The sequence below is a fragment of the Equus quagga genome, chromosome 21 (genome assembly GCF_021613505.1).
Source record: "Equus quagga isolate Etosha38 chromosome 21, UCLA_HA_Equagga_1.0, whole genome shotgun sequence".
Lineage (NCBI taxonomy): Eukaryota > Metazoa > Chordata > Mammalia > Perissodactyla > Equidae > Equus > Equus quagga.
In genome coordinates this window covers 41,201,503-41,216,036 of record NC_060287.1, presented here as the reverse complement: position 1 = coordinate 41,216,036, position 14,534 = coordinate 41,201,503, and the positions used below count along the sequence as shown (strand labels likewise).

General features: G+C 44.0%; 1 protein-coding gene across 1 annotated transcript in view; it reads left to right on the top strand.

The window, feature by feature from the left end:
* The first annotated feature begins 1,181 nt into the window (after positions 1–1,181).
* The window catches only part of LOC124231311 (aryl hydrocarbon receptor-like), a 35,300-nt gene continuing 21,947 nt past the window's right edge, over positions 1,182–14,534 (top strand). The window contains exons 1-3 of the mRNA XM_046648020.1: positions 1,182–1,478; positions 5,594–5,704; positions 14,355–14,444. Of these exons, the coding sequence (XP_046503976.1) occupies positions 1,182–1,478; positions 5,594–5,704; positions 14,355–14,444 (498 nt within the window). The remainder of the gene's footprint in view (positions 1,479–5,593; positions 5,705–14,354; positions 14,445–14,534) is intronic.

Below are 14,534 nucleotides of genomic sequence, written 5' to 3'. Positions count from 1 at the left end.
ATGGCATTTCTAGAAACTCCCATTGACTGCCTCAAGAGCATGGCTGGAGAGAAGGCACCTGGAGGCATGGCCCAGTTACAGTCTCTCCAGGGACAAGGACACATCTGGGCTCCGTGCTCCCCTCCTCCTGCATCAATGTTAAAGAGCCCTGAGAACACGGAGGCCCCTGCCAACCTGGATCCCTCAGTTGGGGCAAAGTCAGGAGGGCCCCGCCTCAAAGCCCCTGCCCCGTCTACCCCACGGGAAGACCCCAAACCCCTCACTGTAGGCATCAGTGGGCCCTAGCATGCTCCTTCCCTCCCACACTCACAGCTTCCCTGCTCATCACCTGCCTTGTTGCTGTCCCGGACCCCCATCATCCTCACCCTGACTGTCTCCACACACTCTCAGGCTCTCGGCATCCCCGTGCCCGATCCCTCTCCCAGCACTACCCCCACCCCAACTCCCGACTCAGGACCCATCATCAGCAAATCGCCCCCCCCTCCACCTTTCCACAGCGAACCGGGCTCACCCCTCAGCACCAACTCTTCTGCGAGCCTCCCAGGTTTCTCTCCCACAAGCCTCATCCTTGCACCCTCCCCCTAAAATCCCTGGCTCTGAACCTCATAGGTCTCATTGGTCCTTTCAATCCATTTTTTATGCTTTTATCAGTAAGTATGTTTCATTTATAACCCTTTGGGCTGCCACTAGCAGAAACCCTGACTCAAGCTGCTACCATGTAGTAACTCACCTCAGGATCTCCCCAGGGAGAGTGGCTCAGGGACAGTGCTGGCCCCAAGGCCCAGGTTCTCTCAGTCTCTCTGCTGCACCATCCTCAGCAACTTCACCCACAGGCTGGGATCAGCTGAAGCCAACTTGTGTCCACTTGTGGGAGCAATGAGGAGAACGCAGGGTGAGAGGATGCTTCCCTTGATTTGCTTACAGGCCACATGTACAGCCTGCAGCCTCTTCATGGAGCATCTGCCTGTCAAAACCTGCCAGGGATATAAGCTGTGGGCAAAGAAAAGGGGAGTCCCAGAGAGCTCATCTCCCTCGACACCAAAGGCGCTTGCTCTTCAAACAATGTCCACTGTCAGAAGTGAGAAGCTTACCTTGCCCTGGGAGAGCAGCAATGCTGGCAGCACGAACAGAGGAGCAGGCCTGGCCAAGGCCACACCAGCACATTCTGAACTTCATCTTGCATGTACCTGTGGGCCACACTAAATGCAGATCCTGAGTCGCTGTGTCTGGGCGTTGCCTGCAAACCTGTATCTCTAGGCTCCCAGGAGATGCTCCCAGTCCCAGACTACACCTTGAGCAGCGAGGGTCCACACCATGCTCTACTCTGGCCACCTGGAAAGCACAGCAACAACAAAAACAAAGAGGGGCCTCCAGGCCTGCAGTTAGAAGAGGCACTGGTGCCCCCAGGGGCTGCAGTGATGCCGGGAGTGGCTCTACAGAGGCCAGGGGGCTGTAGAGCAGCGATTTGTTCTGACCCGGTAAGGGTGAGATTTCTCTCCACCCACTACCCCCACCGCTCGGGACACTGCCCATTGGTCACCCCTCCTACTGCCGCCTGCCCCAAAGTTCCTGGGAGCGGGACTTGTGGACAGAGCCTCCAGGGAGCAGGGTGTGTGAACAGAGCCTCATCCACATTCCTGTAGTGCCCTCTCCCCAGCACAAGGGAGCTCCCCTCACCTGCACATTTGCTGCTTCTGATCTGTTGTAACGCAATCACTGAACCAAAAGAGGTGCAGTTGACCTAAATGGGCTTTGAATCAAGAGCTGCATGACTCGGGGAATATTCTCTGGTACATTCTGATTTTGTTTGTTCGGACCACGTTGTGTCCATCATGATCCTTCTCTCCTCTCCTCAATGCCACCTCCCCTCACGCCATTTCCCTATCCAGGCACCAGAGTGTCGGTAAATGAGGTAGATACATCCAGCCGCTTCTGGGGAGCAGTTCCCTGCCCCCACCCATTTCCACAGCAGACAGAAGCTTCCTACATCATGTGTCAACAGTTTCATAACTAAATTGTTAACCCATGTTCATCTGATGTATGCTCACCAAGTCCAGCTATCCAGTTTCTTCCTCTTTCTCAGTGACTCAGTATTATATAATTTTCATATTATTTAATTTATTCTCAGTGAGAAAGAATTAGTGTCCATTGAGCATCCTCTATGGCCAGGCTTTTCGTTTAGGTATTTTATCTGACTCTCTAAAGCACTGTCATTGTCCCCTAGTACAGATGAAGACAGTGAGGCTGAGAGAGCTCAGGGACTCTCCAAAGGTGGCACAGCAGCAAGAGACAGAGCCAGGGCTGAAGCTGCTTCCACTGCACCGGGTAGAGCCTCTTTCACCATGTGGGATGAGGCAGTTTGAAGCCAGGAACTCAAGTTAGAGGAGACTGAATAGCCCATCACTTGGGTCTCAGACTGGCTGGGGCTCACTGTCCTATAGAGAAAGCAGATAAGGAGATTCTGCTGGAAAGATGGGGGGAAAGTGCATTGCCACATCTCCCTAAAGAGAGAGACCACTGGCTGAAGAGGAACCCACCACCCACACTCCTCTGGGAACTCGGGACAGCATGACTAGGGATGCTCTGCTCACTGAAGGAGCACATGAGCCCTCAGCATGGAGGGAGGCTCAGGAGCCTGAGGAGAGTTGGAGCATCTCTGTGGGATAGTGCGGAACTGGAAGTGTGCAGGCATTCTGAATCCCTGTCAGCCTGAGGCCTGGCCCAAATGTCTCATTCTGAAGAGAGGAACTTCCCATTTCTCTGGATATCTCAGTGTGAGGCTGCTCTTTGGTTGAATTCCTTCCCCAGCACCACCCTCCCCCTCCTACACCTTTATCCTCCCCAGACAACCAACCACATCTCCAGCAGCATCTGACCCAGGGCCACTCCAGTGGTTCTGGCCCAGGGCACAGAGGCAGGAATGCCCCTGGTTTCCACAGGGCTCTGTGATGACAGAGAAGGGTGTTTGTTTAAGTTAGTAAGCAGTAAAGTGACTCACAGACCTCTCTATACAAATTGCTCTCCTCTGATTTCAAGCCAGCCTCAGCTGTTGCTCATAGCTGCTCCATCTTTGATGTTGGCTTCAACAAGCAGAAGCAGCTCCAACAGCCTGTGGATTTCTTTCCAAGAATCAGAGCCAGATCACTTAATGGGTATTTTTGTGGCTGTAAAATACTTTTCTTAAACAAAAGCTGTGCCAATGAGATTATTAAACATTTGTTTTGCTTATTTCACTTTAACCCTTGGATCTTGTTTCTTCTCGAAGATTTATGGAGAGTTGTCCGTTACAGATACGAGGTTGAGTGATCCATTCCTTGAAAAAAGAAGAGAGGCTTGGAGCATCATGCAGAGGAGTTAGGGCTGGGGGGACTTCAGCCCCTCAGGCAGCTCTGGACTCCTGGGGAGCAGGAAACTCTGGCCCGCTCTGACTCAGCAGCATCCACAGAACCTCATGCAGTCAGTGTGTGTTCTGAGGAGGCTGAGTCGCATCTTGTGTGTTTCTGTGACCCAAAGACCTTGTAGTCTCCTCAGCAAATGTGGCCTGCTTCCTCCTCTGGCTGACTGTGGCATCCAGTCCAGTTCCTCCACCCTTCCATTATTTCTTGGCCAGGACACACTTTCTCTTTTTCTGAATGTCCTGAAAGAGACTGTTTACCATGCAGCTGCTCAGCTGACTCCTCAGGACTGGGTTTGCTGCTAATATCAGTCCCCACCAATACCACCAGCTCCTCTAATGTTGTCAGTGGTTCCCTCTATGAGTGATTTGGGCCACTAACTTGGAATCCTCAGCCTGGAGCTTAGGGCTTTGGGATAAACACTTCCCTCCTGAGCTACCCCAGTGAAAGATGATTTGTGCACCACTGTCGACAGCCCATCACCCCCTCTTATTTGATACTGAGAGGAAAATGTTGACAAAATGCTGAATCATCAGATTTCTCTGTGGCTTTTGGGTTTTTATCTTATACAACTTTCCTATCTTGTTTCCATATGTCCTGAAATCCAAAAAGCATTAAATGCAAGGTATCCCAGAAATGTGTGTCTTCAAGGCCTCCTACTACCTTTTTGGGTTTATACTCATCTTTCATTTACTTGATATGAGTGCAGGGAACAAGCTGGATCTGCTTGTGGGAAGGAATAGTGGCACTTTGTGCTGAGATGTGTGACTTGACTGGAGACAAAAGCATGAAAACCTGAAGCAGCTTTTCATCCCATTCAGGGTATGTGTGGTGGCAGAGCTCAGAGTTCAGTGTGACTCAAAGATTAAGAAATGGAAGGAAGGTTCTGGGCAGCATGACAAGGACCAGGACCCTGGGCGCACATTCATGTGCATGAATCAAGGTGCACACAAGCCATACATTTTTTGACTAGATAGTCTATGGGAGTGTGAGAGAGACCCGTCATGGGAAAGATGTTCAGGAATGAGGTTCTGAAGGAAAGCACTGCCAGCTGGAATCTTGCCTGTCCTTCAGAGTCTGTTTCACCTGCCACTTCTCCCGTGAAGGCATCCCAGACCTCATTCCCTCCAACTTGGTTGCAGTGCCTCCTACAGCCAGGTCAGAGTGCACCTCGGGTCACAGCTCTCCACATGGTCCAAGTGGCATTTCAGGGAGATGTGTATTTCTACGCACCACTTCCAACTCCAAGATTGTATCTCTTAGCATCCCAACAGTTCTTCGCAGAGCCTTAAGCACAGCCCTTCTTTAGTAAACATCTGAGAGGAAAATATGAGGAATGTGAGGAAATATTTGGGGGCCAAAGTGAAATAACAGCTGAATGGAAAGCCAGAAATCTGAACAGTTTATCATTGCCAAATTTCAGGTGCTTTTCCTTCAAGAGGTTTGAGAAGGAAAAAAATTCATTTGACAAAGCATCAAGTTTGTAGACAAAGAGGAACTTGTCTATTCTTTGGAAGAGAATAAAACAGAGTAACAGGGGAAAAAGCAGGGTAGATAGGGGCTTATCCTATGGGGGCCAGTTTTTTCCCTCCTTTGGGAAGCTTGTGTCCCTAAAGGGTAATATATACTGTGTATAAAATAATACAGTGATACCTGGATTAATGGGTATTTTGAACCTAAATCACTTGATTACAAAAATCATCTTCACTATTCACCCAGTCCCCTTGGTCCTGCCTTTGGCAAGGAGAACGCTGCCTGATGTTCAGAAGCTGCCGTGCTTGGCACTTTGTTGCCAAATCCACATAATAAAAGGAAAGACTCTCTTTTCAATGATTGTTAACAAGCTTACCAGTGCATCTTTGCGGCCAACTTTCCCTTAAGACATCAGCAATTCAGTTATGATGGTATTTTCTGTATAAACTAAAGGTGGTCTTGACTAAGAGGAAAATGTAGGGCATGTGTACTTGTTTTTAATGTTGAACACCTATCACAAAATCATGCACATTCTAGTTAAACGGGGTTTTTTAGATGAGGACTTCTTTCTTCTTTTTAATCTTTAACTTAGAAGAAAACACATCCACCAATATCACTGATGATTCCGGAGCTGAGAACCAGGGTCACCTGGGTTCTCCTCTCTATGCCTGGGGGACAGAACATATTCATAATGGCACCTTTTCTCTTTCTCAGCCACCCTAAAGGACAGCAATGCAGACAGCTCAGCTGACCCACTCATGAACCCACGAGGAAGTCAGTGTACCTCTCCACAGGTCAATGTAGAACTGTTTTCTGAGGGGGACTTGCTTCTTCAGGTATTGTATGATATTGTCCATCTCTATTCCCTGTCAATGGTTATGGTTACAACAGAATCAGACCTCAGAGCCTTCCAGAAAACATTTTGTTTCAATTCTTGTTGAATTTATCTTTAATTATTATGTCAAATTTCTGACTGAATAGAGTATTATATATCTAATTTCCCATTTTGGGACAATACTATAATCATAGTGCCATGTGGGTGGGAGTCACACATGAGGTAGGAAGAGTCAGAAACCCTGGATGTCAATCCATGATGATCACTTGCTAGTCAAGTAGCAGTTACCTCTCTATTCAAGGATGATTCTTCATCTTCTCTGCCTGCCTCAGGGGATATGAGACTCAGATGGAGGGGTGGATGTGAAAATTGTACTGTAAGCCATCAAATCCCAAGTAATGAAACAAATGTAGCAAGGAAAAATATATTTTATGTAGATGGAAATGTTGCCATACTATATTTTATTTTTACTACTATTGAGCATTTAAGAAATTTCTTTCCCTGTAATTTCCTATCTAAATATAATATATTGCTGGTACCTTAGCAAGGAATCCAGGTTCTGGGTGTCACAAATCTGGCAGATCTTCATCTCACAAACCAGAAATACAAAACCTCAGCAGACGATCCAGCAAGAATATGCATAATCACTGGGTGATTGGCCCTAGAAGCACGTGGGTCTCTTCTTCAGGAAAGAGGAGGTGGCGTAAAGGATAACTGCATCATTGTTTATCTGTTGAGAAAAATCATTAGGCTTTTCTCTGGCTGAAGATTCAGTCTCAGCACAGTTACCATGTCTTAAAAGTCTGTAGTTTCCTCTCCCCACCCACAAGCTGAAGGAATTACATTTTTAATGCTTCAGGTATTTTTTTAAATTTAAAAAGAGACCTGCTACAAAGACTTTGTGACAGTGTTAGCATATGTTAAATCTGGATATATGACTTTTGGTTATACTGTTTACTTTTTAGTGAATTTGAAATGTTTTATATTTATACCTTTAAAATAGAAATTTCAACACAAAAACATCTTCTGAAATGCGATCCTAAAGAATAACTTAAAATTAGTTTGTTTAGTTTCAAATTACCAAAATTCTGTATTAGTCATGGTTCTCCAGAGAAACAGAACCAATAGAATGTGTGTGTGGGTGTGTGTAGAAAGAGATTTTAAGGAAGTGGCTCATGTGATGTGGGGCCTGGCAAAACTGAAATCTGCAGAACAGGCTGGCAGCCTGTCGACCCAGGGAAGAGTTGATTTTGCAATCTTGAGTCCGAAGGCTATCTGAAGGCAAAATTTCTTCTTCCTCCGGGGACTTCAGTCTTAAGTCCTTCTACTGATCGGCTCACCCACATTATGGAAGGTAATCTGCTTTACTAAGTGTCTACTAATTTAAATATTATTCACATCTAAATAAAAGAAATACCTTCACAGCAACATCTAGACTAGTATTTGACCAAACATTTGGACACCATAGCCTAGCCAAGTTGGCAGGTAAAATTAACCATCACAGCTTCATATTTAGTTGCATTTTAAATGGCTGAGAATTAGTTTCAGTTGCTAAAAATAATAATAAACTTGTTTCAGTTGATAAAGAAATATTTGACTTCATTTTGTGGGATCACATTCAGATGTTTGGCATTTAAGACCAAACTAAATTTAAATCATTCTATTTTTATAAAAACACTCTAGACACAGAAATTATGAACTAAGACCAGACATAAAATATAAATCTGAATGGTTTGCTAACTAAATAGAATAATCTATTGATGTTCTGTTTGTTTTGTTGCTTGTGATAATAATGATGTAGAGGCGTGGGACTGAATTTAACAGAGGGGAAGCTGAATTTAACAGGTTGATAATTTACCCAGTTGAGCTCAATGAGTCAAGAAAGGAACATAGAATTTGAAACTGTACACAAAGGAATTATTACAATGATTGAAATAATTATAGAGTAAAACCACAATAGGAAAGGAGAATGTAATGTTCTTCCACAGGATTATTCTTACTGTTGTAATACTGTTGTATGTTAGCACAATTAAAAAAAACTGAAGCAAAGGTAATCTCTTGGGCACTTCTCAGCTTCTGGGCAGGCGTTGCTCTTGCAGGGGAGTTTGAACTGGTTCACGGCAGTTGGTGATTGCATTTCTTAACATAAGTAAAAAAAAAGCAATTTTGAAAAACAGGTAAGTGCTTCCAAAATTGCTTTGAGCTGCTCAGGGCAGTTAGTTGGTGGCAATAATACAGGCTTGAATGAACAGGACAACCTCCACTTTCATCACACTGCCTAGGGGCAGGGAATGAGGGTTCAGGGCCCCCACACGGTTATTGTTTGCTTGTAAATGTATAATAGTTAATCTGCTCTGCTCCAGAAACCTCATGTGTGCATTCAGGATTGTGGAAATAAATGAAGACCAACCAAATGAGAAAAGCAAAGGCTACTTATTCAGAGCTTGCTAGAGCAAGGGAGTCAGCCGCTGTCACTTCAGTTTTGGCAGAGACTCATGACAAATAGAAATGGGAAGCAATGGGATATATTGGAGTATATGAGGAAGCCATTTGGTGTAAACCTAATTCGGCCTGACTTTGTTTTTTCCAAAAGGGCCTGACCGTGGCCATTGAGCACAGCAGGGTCGCAGGTCTGTTGTCTTGAGCTGGGTGGTCACAGGTGAGCACAGCAATCAATTTCTAGCCTAGGGAGAGATGCTTATCCTTAAGGAAATGCCAGTGTCGGGGGAAGTTGCATTTTTACTTGTCAGTTATAGAAAAACAGAGGGAGCTATGGCTCTTGCACACTTCAGTTTGTGAGATGGTCACACTCTTCTGATAATAATGACGATGGTAGCAGCAGCAACAACAACATGCACATGCAAAAGAATGAAACTAGACTGTTATCTTATATCATACACAAAAATCAACTCAAAATGGATTAGAACTGAATGTAAGACCTGAAACCATGGTACTTCTATAAGAAAACATAGGCAGTATGCTCTTCTACATCGGTCTTAGCAACATTTTTTCAAGTACCATGTCTGACTGGGCAAAGGAAACAACAGAAAAATAAACAAATGAGATTACATCAAACTAAAAAGCTTTCGCACAGCAAAGGAAACGGTCAACAAGACAAAAAGACAACCTAACAATTGGGAGGATGTATTTACAAACCATATATCTGATAAGGGGTCAATATCCAAAATATATAAAGAACTCATACATCTCAACAACAAAAATACTAACCACCCAATTAAAAAATGGGCAAAAGATCTGAACAGACATTTCTCCAAAGAAGATATACAGATGGCCAACAGGCACGTGAAAGGATGTTCAACATCATTAACTACCAGGGAAATGCAAATCAAAATTACAATGAGATATCACCTCACTCTCATCAGAATGGCTATAATTAACAAGACAGGAAACAACAAGTGTTGCAGAGGATGTGGAGAGAAGGAAACTCTCATAGACTGTTGGTGGGAGTGCAAACTGGTGCAGCCACTATGAAAAACAGTACAGAGATTCCTCAAAAAATTAAGAATAGATCTACCATACGATCCAGCTATTCCACTGCTAGGTATTTATCCAAAGAACTTGAAAACACGAATGCATAAAGATACATTCCCCCCTTTGTTCATTGCACCATTATTCACAATAGCCAAAATTTGGAAGCAACCTAGGTGCCCATCAAGGGATGAACGGATAAAGCAAATGTGGTATATATACACAATGGAATACTACTCAGCCAAAAGAAATGATGAATTCTGGCCATTTGTGACAAGGATGGGCCTTCAGGGTATTATGCTAAGCAAAATAGGTCAGAGGGAGAAAGTCAAATACCATATGATCTCACTCATAAGTAGAAGACAAAAACAACAACAAACAATCACATAGTGACAGAGATTGGATTGGTGGTTACCAGAGGGTATTGGGGAGGGAGGAAGGTGAAAGGGGTGATCAGGCAAATGTGTGTGGTGATGGATGGTAATTAGTCTTTGGATGGTGAACATGATGTAATCTACACAGGAAGTGAAATATAATGATGTACATCTGAAATTTATATAATGTTATAAACCAACTATTGTATGTTCTCGGCTCCCTTGTCAAAAACTAGCTGTCTGTAGATGTGTGGGTTTATTTCTGGGCTCTCGATTCTGTTCCATTTATCTGTGCATCTGTTTTTGTGGCAGTACCATGCTGTTTTGGTTACTATAGTTTTGTAGTATATTTTAAAGTCAGGGATGTGATACCTCCAGCTTTGTTCTTTTTTTCTCAGGATTCCTTTGGCTATTTGGGGTCTTCTGTTGCTCCATATAAATTTTAGGATTCTCTCTTCTATTTCTTTGGAAAATGTCATTGGATCTTTGATATGGATTGCATTGAATCTGTTAACACCTACAAACATAGATTCCCTACCCACCACACAGGAGGAGCCAAATAAAAACTGGAACACCAGGCTTATGGCAAGAAAGGGTTTTTATTTCGAATGATATCAGCCAGGAGATGAGAGTGAGCCCTCAAATTTGTCTCATTTCATCTCATCTCCCTGAAAGATGGGAGGCCAGGGGTTTTAATGGTTTGTGAGGAATGTGGCTGCTTGTAGATAGGGAGTGGGGGAGTCAGTGGCCTCGCTGGTTGGAGCTTTCCCACCAGCCTACATTCGGCCTTGGGAGGCTGCTCATAGGAAGGAGGATGATAAAGGACCTTGTAGGTGGGCAACCTTGGCTGTTTGTCTCCATGGTGGATAGTGGATTCTGGAGCCCAGGGAGTATGCAGGGAAAGAGTGCTTTAGTTTTAACCCCATATATGCTGGATTTAATGTAGGGGAACTGATATCAGGGCCAGAATCAAATCTGTAGATTGATTTAGGAAGTATGGACATTTTAACTATGATGTTAATTCTTCCAATCCAAGAGCCAGAATATCTTTCCGTTTCTTTGTGTCTTCTTTAATTTCTTTCAACAATGTTTTATAGTTTTCATTGTACAGATCTTTCACCTCTTTAAAGTTTATTCCTAGCTATTTTATTCTTTTTGTTGTGATTATAAATGGGATTGTATTCTTAATCTCTCTTTCTGCTATTTTGTTGTTAATGCATAGAAAAATCATACACTTTTGTATGTTGATTTTGTGTCCTGCAACTTGACTGTATTCACTTATTATTTCTAAAAGTTTTTTATTGGATTCTTTAGGGGTTTCTATTTATAAAATCATGTAGTCTGAAAATAGTGACAGTTTCACTTCTTCCTTTCCAATTTGGATCCCTTTTATTTCTTTTTCTTGCCCGATTGCTCTGGCTAGGACTTCCAATACTATGTTAAATAAGAGTGGTGAAAGTGGGCATCCTTGTCTGGTTCCTGTTCTTAGAGGGGTAGCTATCAGTTTTTCTCCATTGAGAGTGATATTAGCTGTGGGTTTGTCATATATGGCCTTTATTATGTTGAGGTACTTTCCTTATATACCCATTTTATTTAGAGTTTTTATCATAAATGGATGCTGTATCTTGTCAAATGCTTTCTCTGCATCTATTGAGAAGTGCCCAAGAGATTACCTTTGCTTCATTTTAGTGTCTTCACCCCAGGAGGAGCTTAGGCCTTATTACCATGACATGTGATGTATATGGAAGCATGTTTTCCAACTGAACCTGTGCAAGCGAGTACCCACCTCTCTCTTTTGAATGTTCATTACCCATCTGAAATAAAAGGCCCCTGCTTTCCCTTGCTCAGGGAGCCACAGGTTTGGAAATAACTCCCCATGGGCTCCTTATTTGCTGTGTGTTTGTGTGACAACCACTTCTAGTGCGGGCTTTGATTTCAGCTCACCAAGAAGCAGACCCACTTTGGATTGGTCACATTATGGGCAAGGAAAGCAAAAATATGACTCTTGGGCACTTATATACTTGCAATTTCCCTCCCCTCCTGAAAGGAAGGAGAAAAACCTTGGCAAGGATCCTGAACTATGACTCCAACCATTTGGAATGTAAATGAATCTTTCTAGGGGAATGATGAGACCATTGTCTACAGCTTTACAACCAGGGATGACTCCGTGTTCCCAGGTCTGTAAGCACATACCTCCAGAGTCAGAAAAACCTCTCTGGAGTCCTCACTGTCTATGAAGCAGTAATTAACTTCCAAGGCTCGCTCTTTTAGCCTACTTCCCAAGTCTCAGTAAGATTTTCTCAGAATCCCTAGTTGCAGAAACTAAAAATATTTTCTCTAAAGCCCCTCAAACCTATTTGGGGTTTCTGTCATCCCCCATGAGGGGAGGACAGCCCTCATGCCCCACCATCCCAGCTTCTCAGGGACATCTGAGCATGTAAGCTTCCTTCACTTCTCCTTGAGTCTATACTCCCATAGCCTGGAGAACCTCTTTAAGTCTCAGGGCAGGAAACTCTGCTGATGGCGTGTCACCTAGCATTGTCCAAGCTGATGTCTTGACTAGATCCATCAATTCTTTCCCTTTTTTCTGCCTAAAGACTTGGCCTTTGAAACACAAATATCAGGAAGACTCCTCTTTCTTTTTGCTGGTCGTCTTTCCTAAAACATGTGGGGCTCCCAGAGTCCCCACCCTGGGGGGACCAAAGGTTAAAAGGAGCTACTTGGACGTGGAATGTTTTGAAATCCTGCCTAATCCCACATGCCTTATTTTTAAAAAAAATAGTAAACCTGTTCATAGTTGAAAAGTTGTCCAGATAGTCTAAAATCACACCACCAGAAGTAACTCCTGTGAACGTTTTGGTACTTATCCTTTTATACCTTTTTCTATGCTTAGTGCATGGAAGTCACTCAGCACCTCAGAAATGGCACACACATCCTGCTCCCACCCCCAGGAGCACCCTTTTCCTTCAAGCTAAACCACCTGCAGGCCCTAGCCCAGGCTTTGGCTCCTCGCTGAACCTCTCAGCCCACCTTGCCCATGAACTCTGGGCCCCGGCTGCCCTGGCCTCTCACTGCAAAACCCACAGCCAACTGCATTGTGTTGGTGCTTCACTGTACTGCCACTGAGCCTATCTCCCATGTAAATCCTATTCTCCTGGAAGCCAAAAATTGTTTTACACGTTGTTTGTCTCAGGCTAAGATTTGGGAACTTGTGCTTTCAATAAATACTCCCTGAATAAATACGTCTTTCCTAATTAGCATTTGTTTGTAATTTTTACCTGGAAATCTTGGGAGGTGGCTTTAAACCTTAGGTACATGTCTCCCTGACATGAGTATAGAAAAAAGGTTTCTGACTGAAAGCTTAAAATTAAAACTCATCTCAACTATCACCAAAATACATTTTTTGTCCTAAGGCTGGATGCCTCCCCAGGATCTCCTGGAAAAATGGTTAAAAATTTATACTCCTGGTGTAGGGGCTGGCCCCGTGGCCGAGTGGTTAAGTTCGCACGCTCCGCTGCAGGCAGCCCAGTGTTTCGTTGGTTCGAATCCTGGGCGCGGACATGGCACTGCTCATCAAACCACGCTGAGGCAGCATCCCACATGCCACAACTAGAAGGACACACAGCGAAGAATATATAACTATGTACTGGGGGGCTTTGGGGAGAAAAAGGAAAAATAAAATCTTTAAAAAAAAAAAAATTTATACTCCTAGTGTTTCTAATACAGTGGCTCCCAGGAGGGGTGAAAGGATGAACGAGCACTATTTTTAGCTGCCCTGCCCAGGTGAACCCAACGTGTAGCCTCAGCCAGTGGAGAATATTGAACTGTTTTGTCCATCTCCTACAGTGAGAGGCCACAAATGGATTAGTTTAGCCAAGGGATGGGCCACACTACAGAGATGCAGAGAGGAAAACAAAAAAATGTGTGTGTGCATTTGTTTAATTGTTGTTCAGTTTGCAGTATTCTCAATAGACTGAAGCTGATATTTGGCTCTACTTTGCTGCCTCAGACACATACACACACACAAACACACTCACCTTTCCTCAGGAGCTGGTGTGAATGAGCAATAGTTGAGCTGAGCTTTTTGTCTCTGTAAATAATTCATAATCAATCTACAAATCAAAATTGGGATGAGTTTATTATATGAGCCAGGTCTGGGGACTATAGCCCAGGGGGCTTCCTTCCCCAAGGAAGGATGCACAGTGTGGTTATATACCATGTTGGAAAAAAGAGCATACATCACATATGATAGGAATGTCCCTTTTATAATAGTCATGAGATTGCTTTGCTGGTATGGCAAGTGGTCACGAGGTGAGCATAGCAGGTAGGTAATAAATCCTTAATTCTCAGGAAGAGATGCTTGTCCTTAAAGAACTACTGATTTGGGGGTAAGCTACATCCCTATGTTGAAGGGCGTCATTCTTGGTTTTGGGACATTGTGAATGTTTAAAGCAGGTGTATAGGGCTTGCTCAATAGGCCACGTCATACTTTTTTGGAAAAACAAAGTCAGGCTGAATTAGTTTTAAACTAAATGGCTTCCTAATATACTCCAATATATCCTATTGCTTTTCATTTATTCATCATTTTTGAGAAGCCAGACTGGCTGGCCATCCTGGGACCTGCTTTAGGAAGTGACAAGTCAGGATTTGGGCAGCACTCCACACCAAAAGGAAGCTCAGCAGAAACACCTCATGACGTGGGCCCAGGCCCTTAGGAGCTCTGTAGCCTCAAAACTTATGAGAAAACAAGGAATAAACCTGAACTGACTCTTCTCTGCCTCTCCCCAGGCCCTGGAAGGCTTCCTCATGGCTGTTACAGAAGATGGCTGTGTTTTCTACATCTCTCCCACTGTCCAGGACTACTTGGGATTTCATCAAGTGAGTGATTTTATTTTCCATTGAAGAGTTTGGGTAAGTCTGGGGAGTGGGGCGGGCTGGTGTGGTGCTCATCTCTGGGGAGGTATGATG